This window comes from Carlito syrichta, unplaced genomic scaffold (assembly GCF_000164805.1).
Source record: "Carlito syrichta isolate Samal-C Ts95f unplaced genomic scaffold, Tarsius_syrichta-2.0.1 Scaffold314030, whole genome shotgun sequence".
Classification (NCBI taxonomy): Eukaryota; Metazoa; Chordata; class Mammalia; order Primates; family Tarsiidae; genus Carlito; species Carlito syrichta.
Window position 1 is genome coordinate 213,797 of NW_007258126.1, and position 13,168 is coordinate 226,964.

The following is a 13,168-nucleotide window of genomic DNA, read 5'->3' on the forward strand; positions in this document are numbered from 1 at the left end:
AATTGACCCCTGAGCACAGTGCTTTGTCTCATCTTAGTCAGATGTTCTAAGGACAAAAATGCCTCCAAAAAAAAAGTAGGAAACTTTACTCAAGACTTTTATTATTAGTAACAATTTTGATATTGTTGTTTTGAAACTTCAATATAGGAGGGTTAAACAAATAACTAAAGATGCTAATGTTGTTAATAGAAATCTAAAGATTCGTTTGTTATCCTTTTTTAATTTATAAAAATGATTTTTGAAATTTATATTTGTAATGATTTTTCTCTCATAGTTCAGATTAGTCTTCAAAAGTTGTTTAATGAGTAGAATTTATGCTATATTCAGTAGTCTATATATTTTAAATATTATCACTTCAAAAATAATAAAAGAAATTATATTAATTATAATTATATTAATTATAATTCTCTACATTATATTAATTATAATTCTCTACATTTTTGTAGTTCTGCTTTATAACATGAGTTTGGATGTGAACAGAAAGGCAGAGACTCCATCAAGATTTTATTTTTTTTCTAATGGAAGTTCTGACATGGTTACAGGAAACATGCAAGTATCAAGCAGAGTGCCTAACTGTAGAACGCATCAAGCATTTATGAGGGTAATGTAAACTATTTTTTTATTAATGAATAGGTAAACTTCAATATTTTCAGTAGAGGAAGACTTATTACATTTTTTAAAAATAAAATGTAGTAAAAGCAAGCGTTATCCCCTCCTGAACTAGCACCTATTGTTTCAGTTAACATGTTAGACAATCTCAACCTAAATAATTCAAAGTCCACTTTTTGTGTCACCTTTTTTCACACTTATCACGTGTGTCCTCATCATTATTTTTAAATATTTGCCCTTTGTTCATCCATTTGTCTAGACATGTACATCTTGAGTAGCTCTGAGCCTCAGATCTATTCCATGGTAGGTTTTGGGGGCTGGGGAAGTTGATTTGTTTTTCATATGACTCCAACGAAGCAGAATCCAACATGACTGTGTTTGGATTATGTCTTTGTCTCTGTGCCAGTTTTGTCAGTGATGTCAGTGGGAACTTGCACAGTTGTAGCATGGTGGGGATCATCTGTGGGCCAGGACGACAGCTCTCATGATGGTTTGGGGTATGTCCTGCCAAAGTACAGTTGATTTCATGTTTCTTTTATTAAAACACTCATTCCCAAACTGATCATCATGTGCCTCACATTGGTAAAATTTTATCATATGAAACAGTGCCAGGTCTTTTTCATTAGGGAATGCTGTACTTCATCAGAAAATCTATTGTCACAAAAATCCAAACTATTCCCAGGAGCCCTTTCTGGGATTTCAAATAGTAGCCTCAGCTTAGAACTTAATTTTCCCTTAGATACTTATTCCAAGCAAATGCAAGCAAGCATCAAGACTCCAATACACTATTAAATGCTAAGAGCAATAATCCCCAAGCTATTTCCTCATTTCCCTTAATAGTTTTTATTGTTGTGCTAAAATAAAGCTATTAGATGGTTCAGAGCCAAAAGTATAGAATATTAATGTAACCATCATTTATATGGCAAGAATTAGAGTTTCTCTTTTTTTTATCCTTTACAGACATGGTTTTATTTATGTTAGTCAGTTTAAAGACAAATATTGAGACCATTTTAAAGGCAATAAAAGGACCAACATTAGATATTCACAAATAAACACATTGTGTTGAATTTGTAAAAATGGCAGCAAATTTATTTGATTTATTTAGTCCTATGTTTGTTGGCATTATTCCTATGAATAAGGGAGCATCAAAACTGTACACCTTTTTTGGAACTGGTAACAGAAATTACCATTTAGCAGAGGCGTCTGTGTTCTGTTGCACATATACTTGTATTACCATGGTTTTGATGGCAGCAGGATGCAGCCACTGACTTTGGGACTAATTGTGAATGCTAAACAATAGCACTTAGTGCTGAGATCAGTACACAGCAGGGACTTAAAAAAAAGACTGTTTACTCTAATAACTTTTTTTTCCTTTTAAAAGTTATCTTGCTTTTGTTTGAAACACTTTTAAACTCATAGATAGAAAGCCAAGAGGCTACTCCAGCCCTCTCATTTGCAGCAAGCCCAGGGTGGTGGGAAGAACCACAGATACTGGGGGAGGGGGATGGGATTAACAGTAGCAAATATCTGTCTGGGGATGGGAAAACACCTCTTATCAACAGGGTGCCTGAATGAAACGTAATTGTACACCTAACCCTTAACTGTACCCCCACAAAACCATAATAAAAAATACTGATTAATAAAAAAAAAGAACCACAGATACAGCTACCTCATCCTTGAGTTCTGTGAAGGAGCTCTAGTTGTTACTTAGAAAGGGGTGGGACTGTCATGAGTGCACTTTTCTACCACCATCAGGGTGGTAACCCAAGTTAGGAAACAGTAGCACAACTGTACTTCTAAGTCTGAAAGCATAGGACAGCAGCCTGAATTCTCCCACCTTCCTAATAATAGTGGAAGACAGACAATGGTCAGGATGCCTGGGTTGTTCCTGTGTTTCATAAAATGAGTCTAGTACCAGTAGTGTCAACATATATACATATTTTCTCTCTGAACCCTTTATTATGAAATGAAGTGGCATACTTGTTAATTATATACACAGGTCCACAGCCCCCACCTGTCAGAGGACTCCCTACCTACTGACTGTTTGTATAGTTGTCCTCATTGGCCATACCAGTTAAATTCCACATAGCCATTCACTCAATAAATTCAGTAGATATTTACTGAGAAGCTACACTATGTCGGATTCTGTTTGAGACACTTGTATACACCAGTGAATAAGATATAAAAGATTATTATCCTCCTGGGACTTATAGTCTAGTGGGGTGAGACAAACTGTATGATAAAAATGTAAATTTTCTACTATTTTAGAAGATATGGGCAATGGAAAAAGGGTAGTGTACAGAAAGGGAAGGAGTCAAGGGTGCAATTTTAAATAGGGTGGTCAGAGTAGGCTTCATTCAGAAAGTGACATCTGAGCAGAGACTTGATGAAAGTGAGAGAATTGCCCAAGTGAATATATAGGGCAGTGGTTCTCAATGTGTGCAGCAGCATCACCTATAGATCTTCTTAAAATGCAAGTTGCTGGGAGAATTTGCATTCCCACAAATTTCCCAGTGGCTGCTGATGCTGTTGGCTTGGGAATTGGATTTTGAGAGCACCTGGTCTAGAAAAAGAGTGTTCCAGCAAGAAAAGCTAGGTCAAAGGTTTCAAGAATGTGCCTGGTTATTTGGAGGAACAATGGGGAGGAAAGTATATCTAGAAAGGAGAGCAAGGGAGAGATTGGTGGAAAGAGTTGGGTCATATAGGACCTGTGGCTTTTTCTCTGAAAGAAAGGAGGTCTATTATAGAGTTTTGACCGAGAAGTTATCTGATCTGACTTAGATATAAAAAGAAACACTCCTGCTGGTATATTGTGGATAGAGAGTAGGGAATCAAGGGTTGATGCATGGAAGAGGCTACTGCAGTAACCCAGGTGAAAGATGTCTCCAACAAGGTGTTGGCAGTGGATATAGTGATAAGTAGATGAAGTTAGATCCTATACAATTGCTAATAGATTGTATGTCTGGTATTTGAGAGCAGCTGCAAGATGACTCCAAGGTCTTTAGCCTGAGCAACTAGAAGAATATAGTTTTCATCGGATGAGACAATACTATAAGAGAAACAACTTTTGGGTAGAAAATTCAAGAGTTCAGTTGTGTGCCTGCTGAGTTGGAGAGAAAATAAATATTAATTAAGCATTTGTATATACTCACCTTGAGCTGAAGAGGCATAGAACTAGACCTATAATTTAATATATCTTTGGCATATGGATTTTTTTTTTTTTTTGAGTTGGAGTCTCACTCTGTCACCCAGGCTGTAGTGCAGTGGCACTCTCACAACCACCCCAGCGTCAACCTGCTGGGCTCCTCCTCAGCCTTCCAAGTAGCTGGAACTACAGGCGTGCACTACCACGCCCGGCTAATTTTCTTTTTTTTTTTTTTTTGAGTTGGAGTCTCACTCTGTCGCCCAGACTGGAGTGCAGTGGCCGCTCCCGGCCACCGCAGCCTCGACCTGCTGGGCTCCGGCGATCCTTCCACCTCAGCCTTCCGAGTAGCCGGAATTACAGGCATGCGCTACCACGCCCAGCTGATTTTTTGATTTATTGTAAAGATGAGGTCTCGCTGCCCAGGCGGGTCTCGAACCCGCGGGCTCAGGCAGTCCACTCACCTCAGCCTCCCAAAAGCACAGGATTACAGGCTGAGCCACCAAGTCCAGCTAAATTTTTTATTTATTATAGAGACGAGGTCTCGCCAAGTTGCCCAGGCTAGTCTCGAGTCCACAGGCTCAGGCAATCCACTCGTCTGAGCCTCCCAAAGTGCTGGGATTATAGGCTGAGTCACTGGGCCTGGCCTGGATGGTTTTTAAAGCCATATGAGATGGCTGGGATAAGAAGAAGCAGACCAATGTCTGCACTCTGGGGCACTATAACATGAAGAGGTTGAAGAGAAGAAAAGACCCTCAGAGGAGAACGAATGACCACTTGGTAAGGAAGGAAGGAAACCAATAGTGTGTGGTGACCTGGAAGTGAAGTGAATAAAGTAGAGTAGAAGGAGGGCATGACAATGCTGTCTATGCTGCTGCTTGGTCACATGAGATAAGGTCTGAGAGCTGACCATTAGATTTAGCAACATGGTGGCTATTGGTAATTTTGACAAAAGCATTTCAGAGGTGTAAATGGGGAAAAGGAGGAGAGGGGTTGGACACAGGAGAGTATTGGTTATTCTTTCACAAAGTTTTGCTCCAAAGGTGACCAAAGACATAGATTTGGGAGTTAGTAGGTGACAAGAGAAATAGAGTGAAGAGATTGTCTTTTGTTTTTCTTTTAAGATAGGAGAAACATTAGCATGTTTCTAGGCTGTTAAACATGCTCCAATGGTGTAAAAAACTGGTAATATAGATGAAAGGAAGAACAGTTGGGAAAAATGCTTAAAGGCAAGAAAGGTGGGATTACTTGCACAAGTGAAGGGATTGATTCTAGCTAGCATTTGCATGGTTAATTTGAGTATGCACTTGCAAATGCTGAGTGAATGTGGTGATGGGGACCTTAAAGGTTCTCTTCTGATTGCTTTAATAGTCTCAGTGAAGTATGAAGCAAAGTCATTTGCCTGAGTAGGGATGGAGGGGGTGGTATTTGGAGCTGGGGAAGAAGATATGAAATAGTCTTCCAGGAGAACAGGAGAGTAAGGAAAATTGTCAGATGACTGTTAGTATCTACTTGTGCTCCTGGTCATAAAGTGAGTATACTCAGTGTTCTGTTTTGTTTTCTTGTCATATTCCATTTTACAGTTGGGAGCAGATGAGGAGTTACAGTTAACCAAGGCTGTGGTTTTGTCAAGAAAGTGAAGCAAGTTCAAGTAGCATATGAGGGAATGGTTATATTTTTAGCAATGATATTTCAGCATGTTAAGAAGGGCAGAGAGAAGACATCAAAAGGGTGAGGGACAGGAGAAAAAAGTTGAATTGAAGGTTCCAGTAGATGAGAAAATTGTTGGAATTGAACATTCAAGGAATGAGCTGGAAAGATCCCATAGATATAATAACATATGGTATAAAAGCCCTTGGAGACTTGAAGGCAAGGAAAAAACTAAATTTTGCTTTTATTTTTGCTTGCAATTTTTTATCACCTCATGCAAATGAGAGTCTTTAAACCTACTCATATGTATAAAACCCATTGTATTTTTGGTGGTAGAAAATTTGACTATTAAAAAATCCCCAGATTCCATTATAAAATTTCAGGTGTGTTTTCTTTTTAATTTTCTCTTTTTAATTGCACACTTTCTAGTTTCATGCTAGATCTTCTTGGAACACAGGTGGCATTTTAACTGTCTAGTAAGGATCTACATCACTGGCATGTAAATTTTCTACCATCTTATTTTTCTGAGGCTATATGTTCATTTATCTGATTGGTAGGGGCATCAGTTTTCTTGGGTCTAATCAGTCTCCTTATAATTAAAATAGTAACATATAGGATTATTGTACATGAATGGTCAAAATCTGTTCTTCGTAAAATAAGGAAGGAATTGTGGATTTTTTTTTCTAAAAAATTCATGGTATTTTATGTTTATAATCATGCCACGCTTTAATTTTTGCTATCAGAGCCATAAAATTACTGGATTTTGCTAAAGCAAAACCTAAAATTTAGCTTTGAGAGTTAATAAAAGCTTTTATGGTATGAGAAGTGGTTTAATTTCATCTATACCTTATAGCGTTTTATCTAATGCAATCCTCTTCTATTAGACATCACATTTTTCCTCTAAAAAAACATGCTTCCTCATCCATGTAAGTACATGAAAATGAATTTTTGTCTTTATTATATTCAAATTACAACATTATCAGATCTTAGAGATTTCTTAGGACAAGAAATAATTTTGAGGCTTTTTTGATTTTGGAAACCCAAACCATAACTTGCGGCAGTTTTTAGATATATTGGAGCAGCTGGGGTAGTGAGCCTTCTCTTAAAGTTTTGATGGATGATATTTCTTGATTGAACTTGATATAATCTCTGCATCAAAATATTCACTAATATTTGAGAAGAAAAGAAGGGTCCTGCATTAGGATAACAAATGAAGCAACAAGATTCTTTGTCTGCAGCATTTCTAATAAAACTAGAAGTATAGAGCATGATTACTGAACTAGGAATGCCTATCGTAAATATTCTTAGATCCAGCAAGTTTGGTGAACTAAGCATGTTGTATTAAAATTATGAAATCAATCTACCTACTTATATAATAGATACTTTTTTTTTCTTTTCCTTGATTTCTCAAATTTCTACATTTTGTATTTCTGAAATACAGGAAGTTTATTGTGTGATATAAGTCTTTAGATGACTTCTAAAGTTCATCTTTTTCCACAATAATTTCAGGAAAATGAATGTGCATTTTGTTAGCAGATATATTTTATTGTATTATTTTAAAATTTATTTCATTTGCTTTTATTGTTGAGCTATACATGCACATAGTTAAGTGGCATTTTCTCCAAAGTAGTAGTTTTTTTAAACTATAACACACTATGGACTGATTGATATATGCAGACATTCATGCTAAAAATCTAAGTACAAGTAACTATGCCACTATACTGATATTATGGTATTCCAGAAATAGATTGATTATTATAGTACATGTGAATTATTTGTTAGATTGCAAGATCTTTGAGGCAGGATATTATCTTGCATATTTGTCTTCTTGTACTCTTCTTAGAGCCAACACAACTCATTACATAAGGCAGAAACTTAATAAATATTTAACATATCTATGGATGCTGTGTCCTTGGTGTTACTTAAATAATAATATAAGGGAAAATCTGAGAGTGTTCTTTTGGTATAATGATTGGAGAATCTATCTTGAGATGTTGTCTTAGGAAGTGGTAGTGTCAGATGTTTAATATTAACAGTTCTCAATCACCTGAACCGATCTTATAGATAAAGTGACTATAATTACACATGATGGCACAGGATCAGGTGCCAAAGATATGTCTTGGTCTCACCTTCTCCTTCCCCGACCCCAATTTGATACCAGAGAATATTTCTTTTATTTTCTTATTTAGTTTTTTATTTTGAAGATGTGGTTACAATTCACAGTTAGATATACAAATGTTCTTTATGCAGGTGCCTTTGTTGATGAGGTGTGCCTCTCCCTCCTCTGGCAGTTTCCCACTACTGCCAATCCCTTTCTCATAGTGTTATGATAGTTGCTCAAGGCCCGCTTATGAGTGAGAACATGCGGTACTCAATTCTTTGTTTCTGTGATAGATCACTGAGTACTATAGACTTTAAATCCATTCAAGTTGCTGTGAAGTCCATAATTTTGTCCTTCTTTATGGCTGCATAATGTTCCATCATGTATATATACCACATTTTTAAAAATCCAGTCCACTTTTGATAGGAAGCATGGTTGGTTCCATGTTTTTGCCATTGTGAATAATGCTACAATACACATGCGTGTGCGGGTATCTTTTTTTATAGAATGATTTGAGTTCCTCCAGGTATATTCCCAGAAGGAGCATTGCTAGACCATATGGAAGGTTGATTTTTAGATATTTTGGGAATCACCACACTCTTTTCCACAGTGTTTGTACTAGATTACACTTCCATCAACAATATAGAAGAGTTCCCTTTCCCTGCATCCTTTCCTGCTTCTGTTGTTTTTTGAGTTACTGGTGATGACCATCCTGACTGGAGTTAAGTGGTATTTGAATGTAGCTTTAGTTTGCATTTATTTGATGATTATTGAGGCTGAGCATTTTTTCATGTAGCTATTGGTTGCTCGTATATCTTCTTTTGAGAAGAGTCTATTCATATTTTTTGCCCACTTTATATTAGGGCTGTTTGTCTTTTTCCTTTGGGTACATTTGGTTCCTTATAGATCCTGGATGTTAGACCTTTGTCAGATATAAAGTTGGCAAATATTTGTTCCCATTCTGTTGGTTGTCTCCCCACTCTCTTGATGGTTTCTTTTGCTTTGCAGAAGCTTTTCAGTTTGATGAGGTCCCACTTGTCTATTTTATCTCTTATGGCATAGGCTTTTGGAATTTGATCAGAAATTGGTTGCCTATTCCAATTTCCGTACGGGTGTCTCCTGTGTTTTCTAAGATTCTTATACTTTGAGGTTTTACTTTAGGTCTTTGATCCATTTAGAGTTGATTTTTGTATATGGTGATAGGTAGGAGACCTGTTTCAATTTTCTGCATGTGATCAGTCAGTTTGCCCAACATTATTTACTGAATAGGTTTTCCTATACCCAGTGGTTGTCAGTGGAGGCTTTGTTGAAGCTGAGTTGATTGAGTAATTGAGGTTTTGCTTCTAGAATCTCTATCTTGTTCCATTATTCTCTATGCCTGTTGTTGTACCAATACCAAGCTGCTTTTATTATTGTAGCCTTATAATAAAGTTTAAAATCTATAAATGTGATACCTCCCACTTTGTTTCTTTTGCTGAGGATTGTGGTTCTTTATGTGTCCATATGAATGTCTGTGTTGGAGTTTCCAGTCTAAGAAGAATGTTAGTAATTTAATGGGTATTGCATTGAATCTGTCCATTGCCTTTGGTATGATGGACATCTTAACAATGTTGATTCTTCCAATCCATGAGCATGGAATATTTTTCCATTTGTTTGTGTCTTCTTTGCTTTCTTTGGGCAGTGTTTTGTACTTTTCATTGTAAAGATCTTCCACTTCTCTGGGTAGGAAGATGCTGAAGTATTTTATTTTTTGTGTGTGTGGCTATTGTGAATGAGAGGTATTTAAAAAACACAAATCTAGTCAAATTTCTTGTTTTAAACTGTTCTAAGAGCCTCTCAAGCCTCTTTTATGTGTAGATTAGTGGCCCTACTCCCACTATACCTGTGCATACATGTATCAGAATACTCATTCCCCATGCTGTGTGTAAGTTTGTAGGATATAGACTGTAACAGGTATTGGCTTTCAGTTTTGTATTCCCAGGGTCTTTTTGAACACAGTAGTTTCATGAATAGATAGCTTCAAAGGTTTATGCCCAACATTTTTAAAAGTTTAATTCAGCAATACTATCTAAATATGTTGATCTTACCTTTTAAATAAATTTCTTCAGTACTCGTAGGACCCCCAAAAGCCCGGAATTATTTTTTTAGGGGTGGGCCCCTTGTAGTACAGGTTTCTTTCACTAGGTAAGTGTTCTAGGAAACCATCTACATCAGTGTACCAGCTAGCATTGTTGTGAGAGATTGTTTGGCTTCAGTGAATTTTTTTTTGAGACTCTTTCAACATGTTTGCCCATTTCATGATGGGTGATGTGCAAACACCACTGAGTGTTCAGCAGTTTTTGACCAAAATGGCATGACTCCCATGCCCCACCCTCTATTCACTCAATCTACTCCCATGCTATTTTTTTTTCATTTGTTTGTTTACCTGGGTGAAAAATGTCCTCAAAGGAAAATGTTTTGCTGATATGGAAGAAAGGAAACAAAAAATGGTAGATGCACTAAAAGGCATCAAAATTAATGAGTTCAAAACTGTTTTGAGCAGTGGAAAAAGTTTCTTAACAGGTATATTGCATCAGATTGAGAGTAACTTGAAGATGACTGGAGTTTTAATATGTAAGATAAATATACAATTTTTATAAATAAATTCTGCTTTTTAGGGGTCCACCCTTGTACATGAAGGACATGGGCCTACAGCTCAGCTCTCAAGTTGGCCAGAAATATAGATTTCCATGAGTGTCAAACAAGAAGGCAGACTTTATGTAATTTCAGGCATATGCTAATTTGCATGCTCCTGGGTGCCCTATTTTATGTAATTGTCCATAAAAATGTGGCATGGAATTTTCATTATTTTTAATATAGATAGCACATGCCTATCCAAATTAAAAATTTTAAGCAAATCTACTTTCTTCCTCCCAAATACTTAATCACTTAAGACATTTTGAGATTACAGCTTTTGTCCTTAGGTGGAGCTGTTAAAGTTAAATAAGTGTGAATACCTGTCAAATACAGTTCTTGCAAGAGCGCATGTACATTTTATATATTGCAAGAAAAGCATAATTAATAGCTAATTAGGATAATGAAAGTAATATACACCAGATGTAGAGAAGACCTTGTGGAAAATTAGTATGAATTAGATAACATGTGATTTGGTCAAAGCAAGCTTATTGAGAAGAATTAAAACAGTGGACATGTGGAGGGACAATCAGTGACTGTCTAACTCCTATACCTAGGGAATAATTTAATCAAGTTTGCTATTGTAATACTCAGGGCTTCAAGCTGTTCCGTTTTCATAAGTCAATAACTTGGGATTTGGCCTTGATTTGCAGCATTCCTACATGGTCAAGGTTTCATGTTGAGATGATCACTTATCTGTATAAGAATAGAAACTAGAATAGAAAAGTAGTCAGGATTTTGAGTTCCATGATTTATGCTTCAAATTACCTAGGTACCATTTAATAAATAAAAGTCTAATACTTGTTAAATAACTCATTGTCTATTTGATGTTGATTGGTTGGCAATAGCTCAGTTTTCTTATTCCTTCCAAATGTTCAGTGTAATTTCTTATTTTAAGAAACTGAAATTTAGTAATTCCTAGGTTGGCTTATATGGCTCCATTTCAATGTAACATACACTTATTATAATGTCTAAGTGTTTTATGTATACTGTGTCATTTAATCATCACAACAATAAGGTGTAGTTATCAATACCATCATCATCATCATTCCTATTTTCAGATAAGTTAACTGAGCCAGAGACAAGTTAAGTAGTTTGCCTAAAATTGCATAGAAAATAAGTGATGGACCCAAGATTTGAACACCAATTCTCTGTATACACATTGTGCATAAATTTATAATGAGAAAAAATATTACATTATTTTTGTTTTTAATTACATAGACATAGAATATAGTTTTTTATATAGCTTCTGTAACCTTTATTAATTCATTGATTTTTATCAAAAGTTTATCCTTGTGCAGAAATAATCAGTATGGTAGGGAATTATTTTTCTATCCATTAGGGATTATTAATTGATGAGCTTTGAAAATAATCTGCTTCTTATGTGCTTTTAGGCAGAAATGTTTAAGTCATATTTCAATCCTGAAATGTCTATAGATAAACAAAAACCTGGTCCACTGACAGTATTCAGTAGGAGGTCTGTCAATTACAATGTCAGAGGTCTACCCTGACAAAATCATCAAGCATAAATATAAACCTCAATTATAGTTTCAGTTAATATGTCTAGTTATAGTAAAAACACTTGACTCTTTCTTTAATGGTCAAGAATGGACTTCTTAAAATCTATATGTTTGAGAAGAACTTATAGATTGGAATGACTATATGAAACATAGAGTCGGCCGGGCTCGGTGGCTCAGCCTGGAAACCCAGCGCTTTGGGAGCCGAGGTGAGTGGATTGCCTGAGCCCAAGGGCTCAAGACCCGCCTGGGCAACTTGGTGAGACCTCATCTCTACAATAAATCAAAAATTAGCTGGGTGTGGCAGTGCCTGCCTGTAGTTCCAGCTACTTGGAAGGCTGAGGTGGAAGGATTGCCGGAGCCCAGCAAGTCGAGGCTGCAGTGGCCAGGAGCGGCCACTGCACTCCAGTCTGGGTGACAGAGTGAGACTGCAACTCAAAAAAAAAAAAATGTAGAGTCAAACTGAACTTTAAATTTAAATTATTAGTTTGAAGACATCAAAGTTTGTAGCCAATTGTTCACATTGTCTTCCAAGCATCGTAATGATTCTAATACCAAGAAAAACTGTGTAGATTTTCTACACTCATTCCTGTGTAGGTGGACTATATATGCTCACTGTGACCTGCTCTCTCAAATCCTGAGATCATTTCTACTTTTTTGTTGTGATTAAGATACTTGTCTTAGGCTGGACGTGGTGGCTCAGCCTGTAATCCCAGCACTTTGGGAGGCTGAGGTGAGAGGATTGCCTGACCCTTGGGGTTCAAGACCAGCCCGGGCAACTTGGTGAGACCTCATCGCTACAATAAATGACAAAAAAAAAAACAAAAAACTATCTGGGCTTGGTGGCATGCGTCTGTAGTTCCAGCTACTTGGAAGGCTGAGGCGGAAGGATCACCTAAGCCCAGAAGGTTGGAGCTGTGGTGACTGTGAGTGTGCTGCACTCCAGCCTGGGAGATAAGAGTGAGACTCCAACTCAAAAATAATAATAATAATAACAACTTGGTTTATAGATTTTCCATCATGCTTTAATTTCATGTAATTTGTCACCTGAATTCTGTTATAAGTCCTCTTGGATTACTTTATAAGTAAAATCATATTTGCCCACCCTCTTAGATAAGAAAAAAAATCATGTTTCTGTGTAGGGAGGCCTTGAACAGGTACTAAGAGACACCATGTTTTATGTCTTACCTTACTTCCATATACGGTATCTTAATATGCTGAAGGATTTGGTTCCAGGAACCCCTTGGATACCAAAGTCCACAGATGCTCAAGTCCCTTATGTAAAATGGCATAGTATTTTTATATAACCTACACACATCCTCCCATATACTTTAAATTATCTTCATAATACCTAATATAATATACATGTTATGTAAATTGTTATACTGTATTGTTTATGGAATAATGACAAGGAAGAAAGTCTGCACATGTTCAGTACAGAAACAACTACCCATTTTTTGCCATATATATATATGT

General features: G+C 36.5%; 1 protein-coding gene across 1 annotated transcript in view; it reads left to right on the forward strand.

The window, feature by feature from the left end:
* ITGA4 (integrin subunit alpha 4) overlaps window positions 1-13,168 on the forward strand; it is a 78,014-nt gene that overhangs the window by 37,910 nt on the left and 26,936 nt on the right. The window contains exon 14 of the mRNA XM_021718954.1: window positions 447-601. Within this exon, the coding sequence (XP_021574629.1) occupies window positions 447-601 (155 nt within the window). The remainder of the gene's footprint in view (window positions 1-446; window positions 602-13,168) is intronic.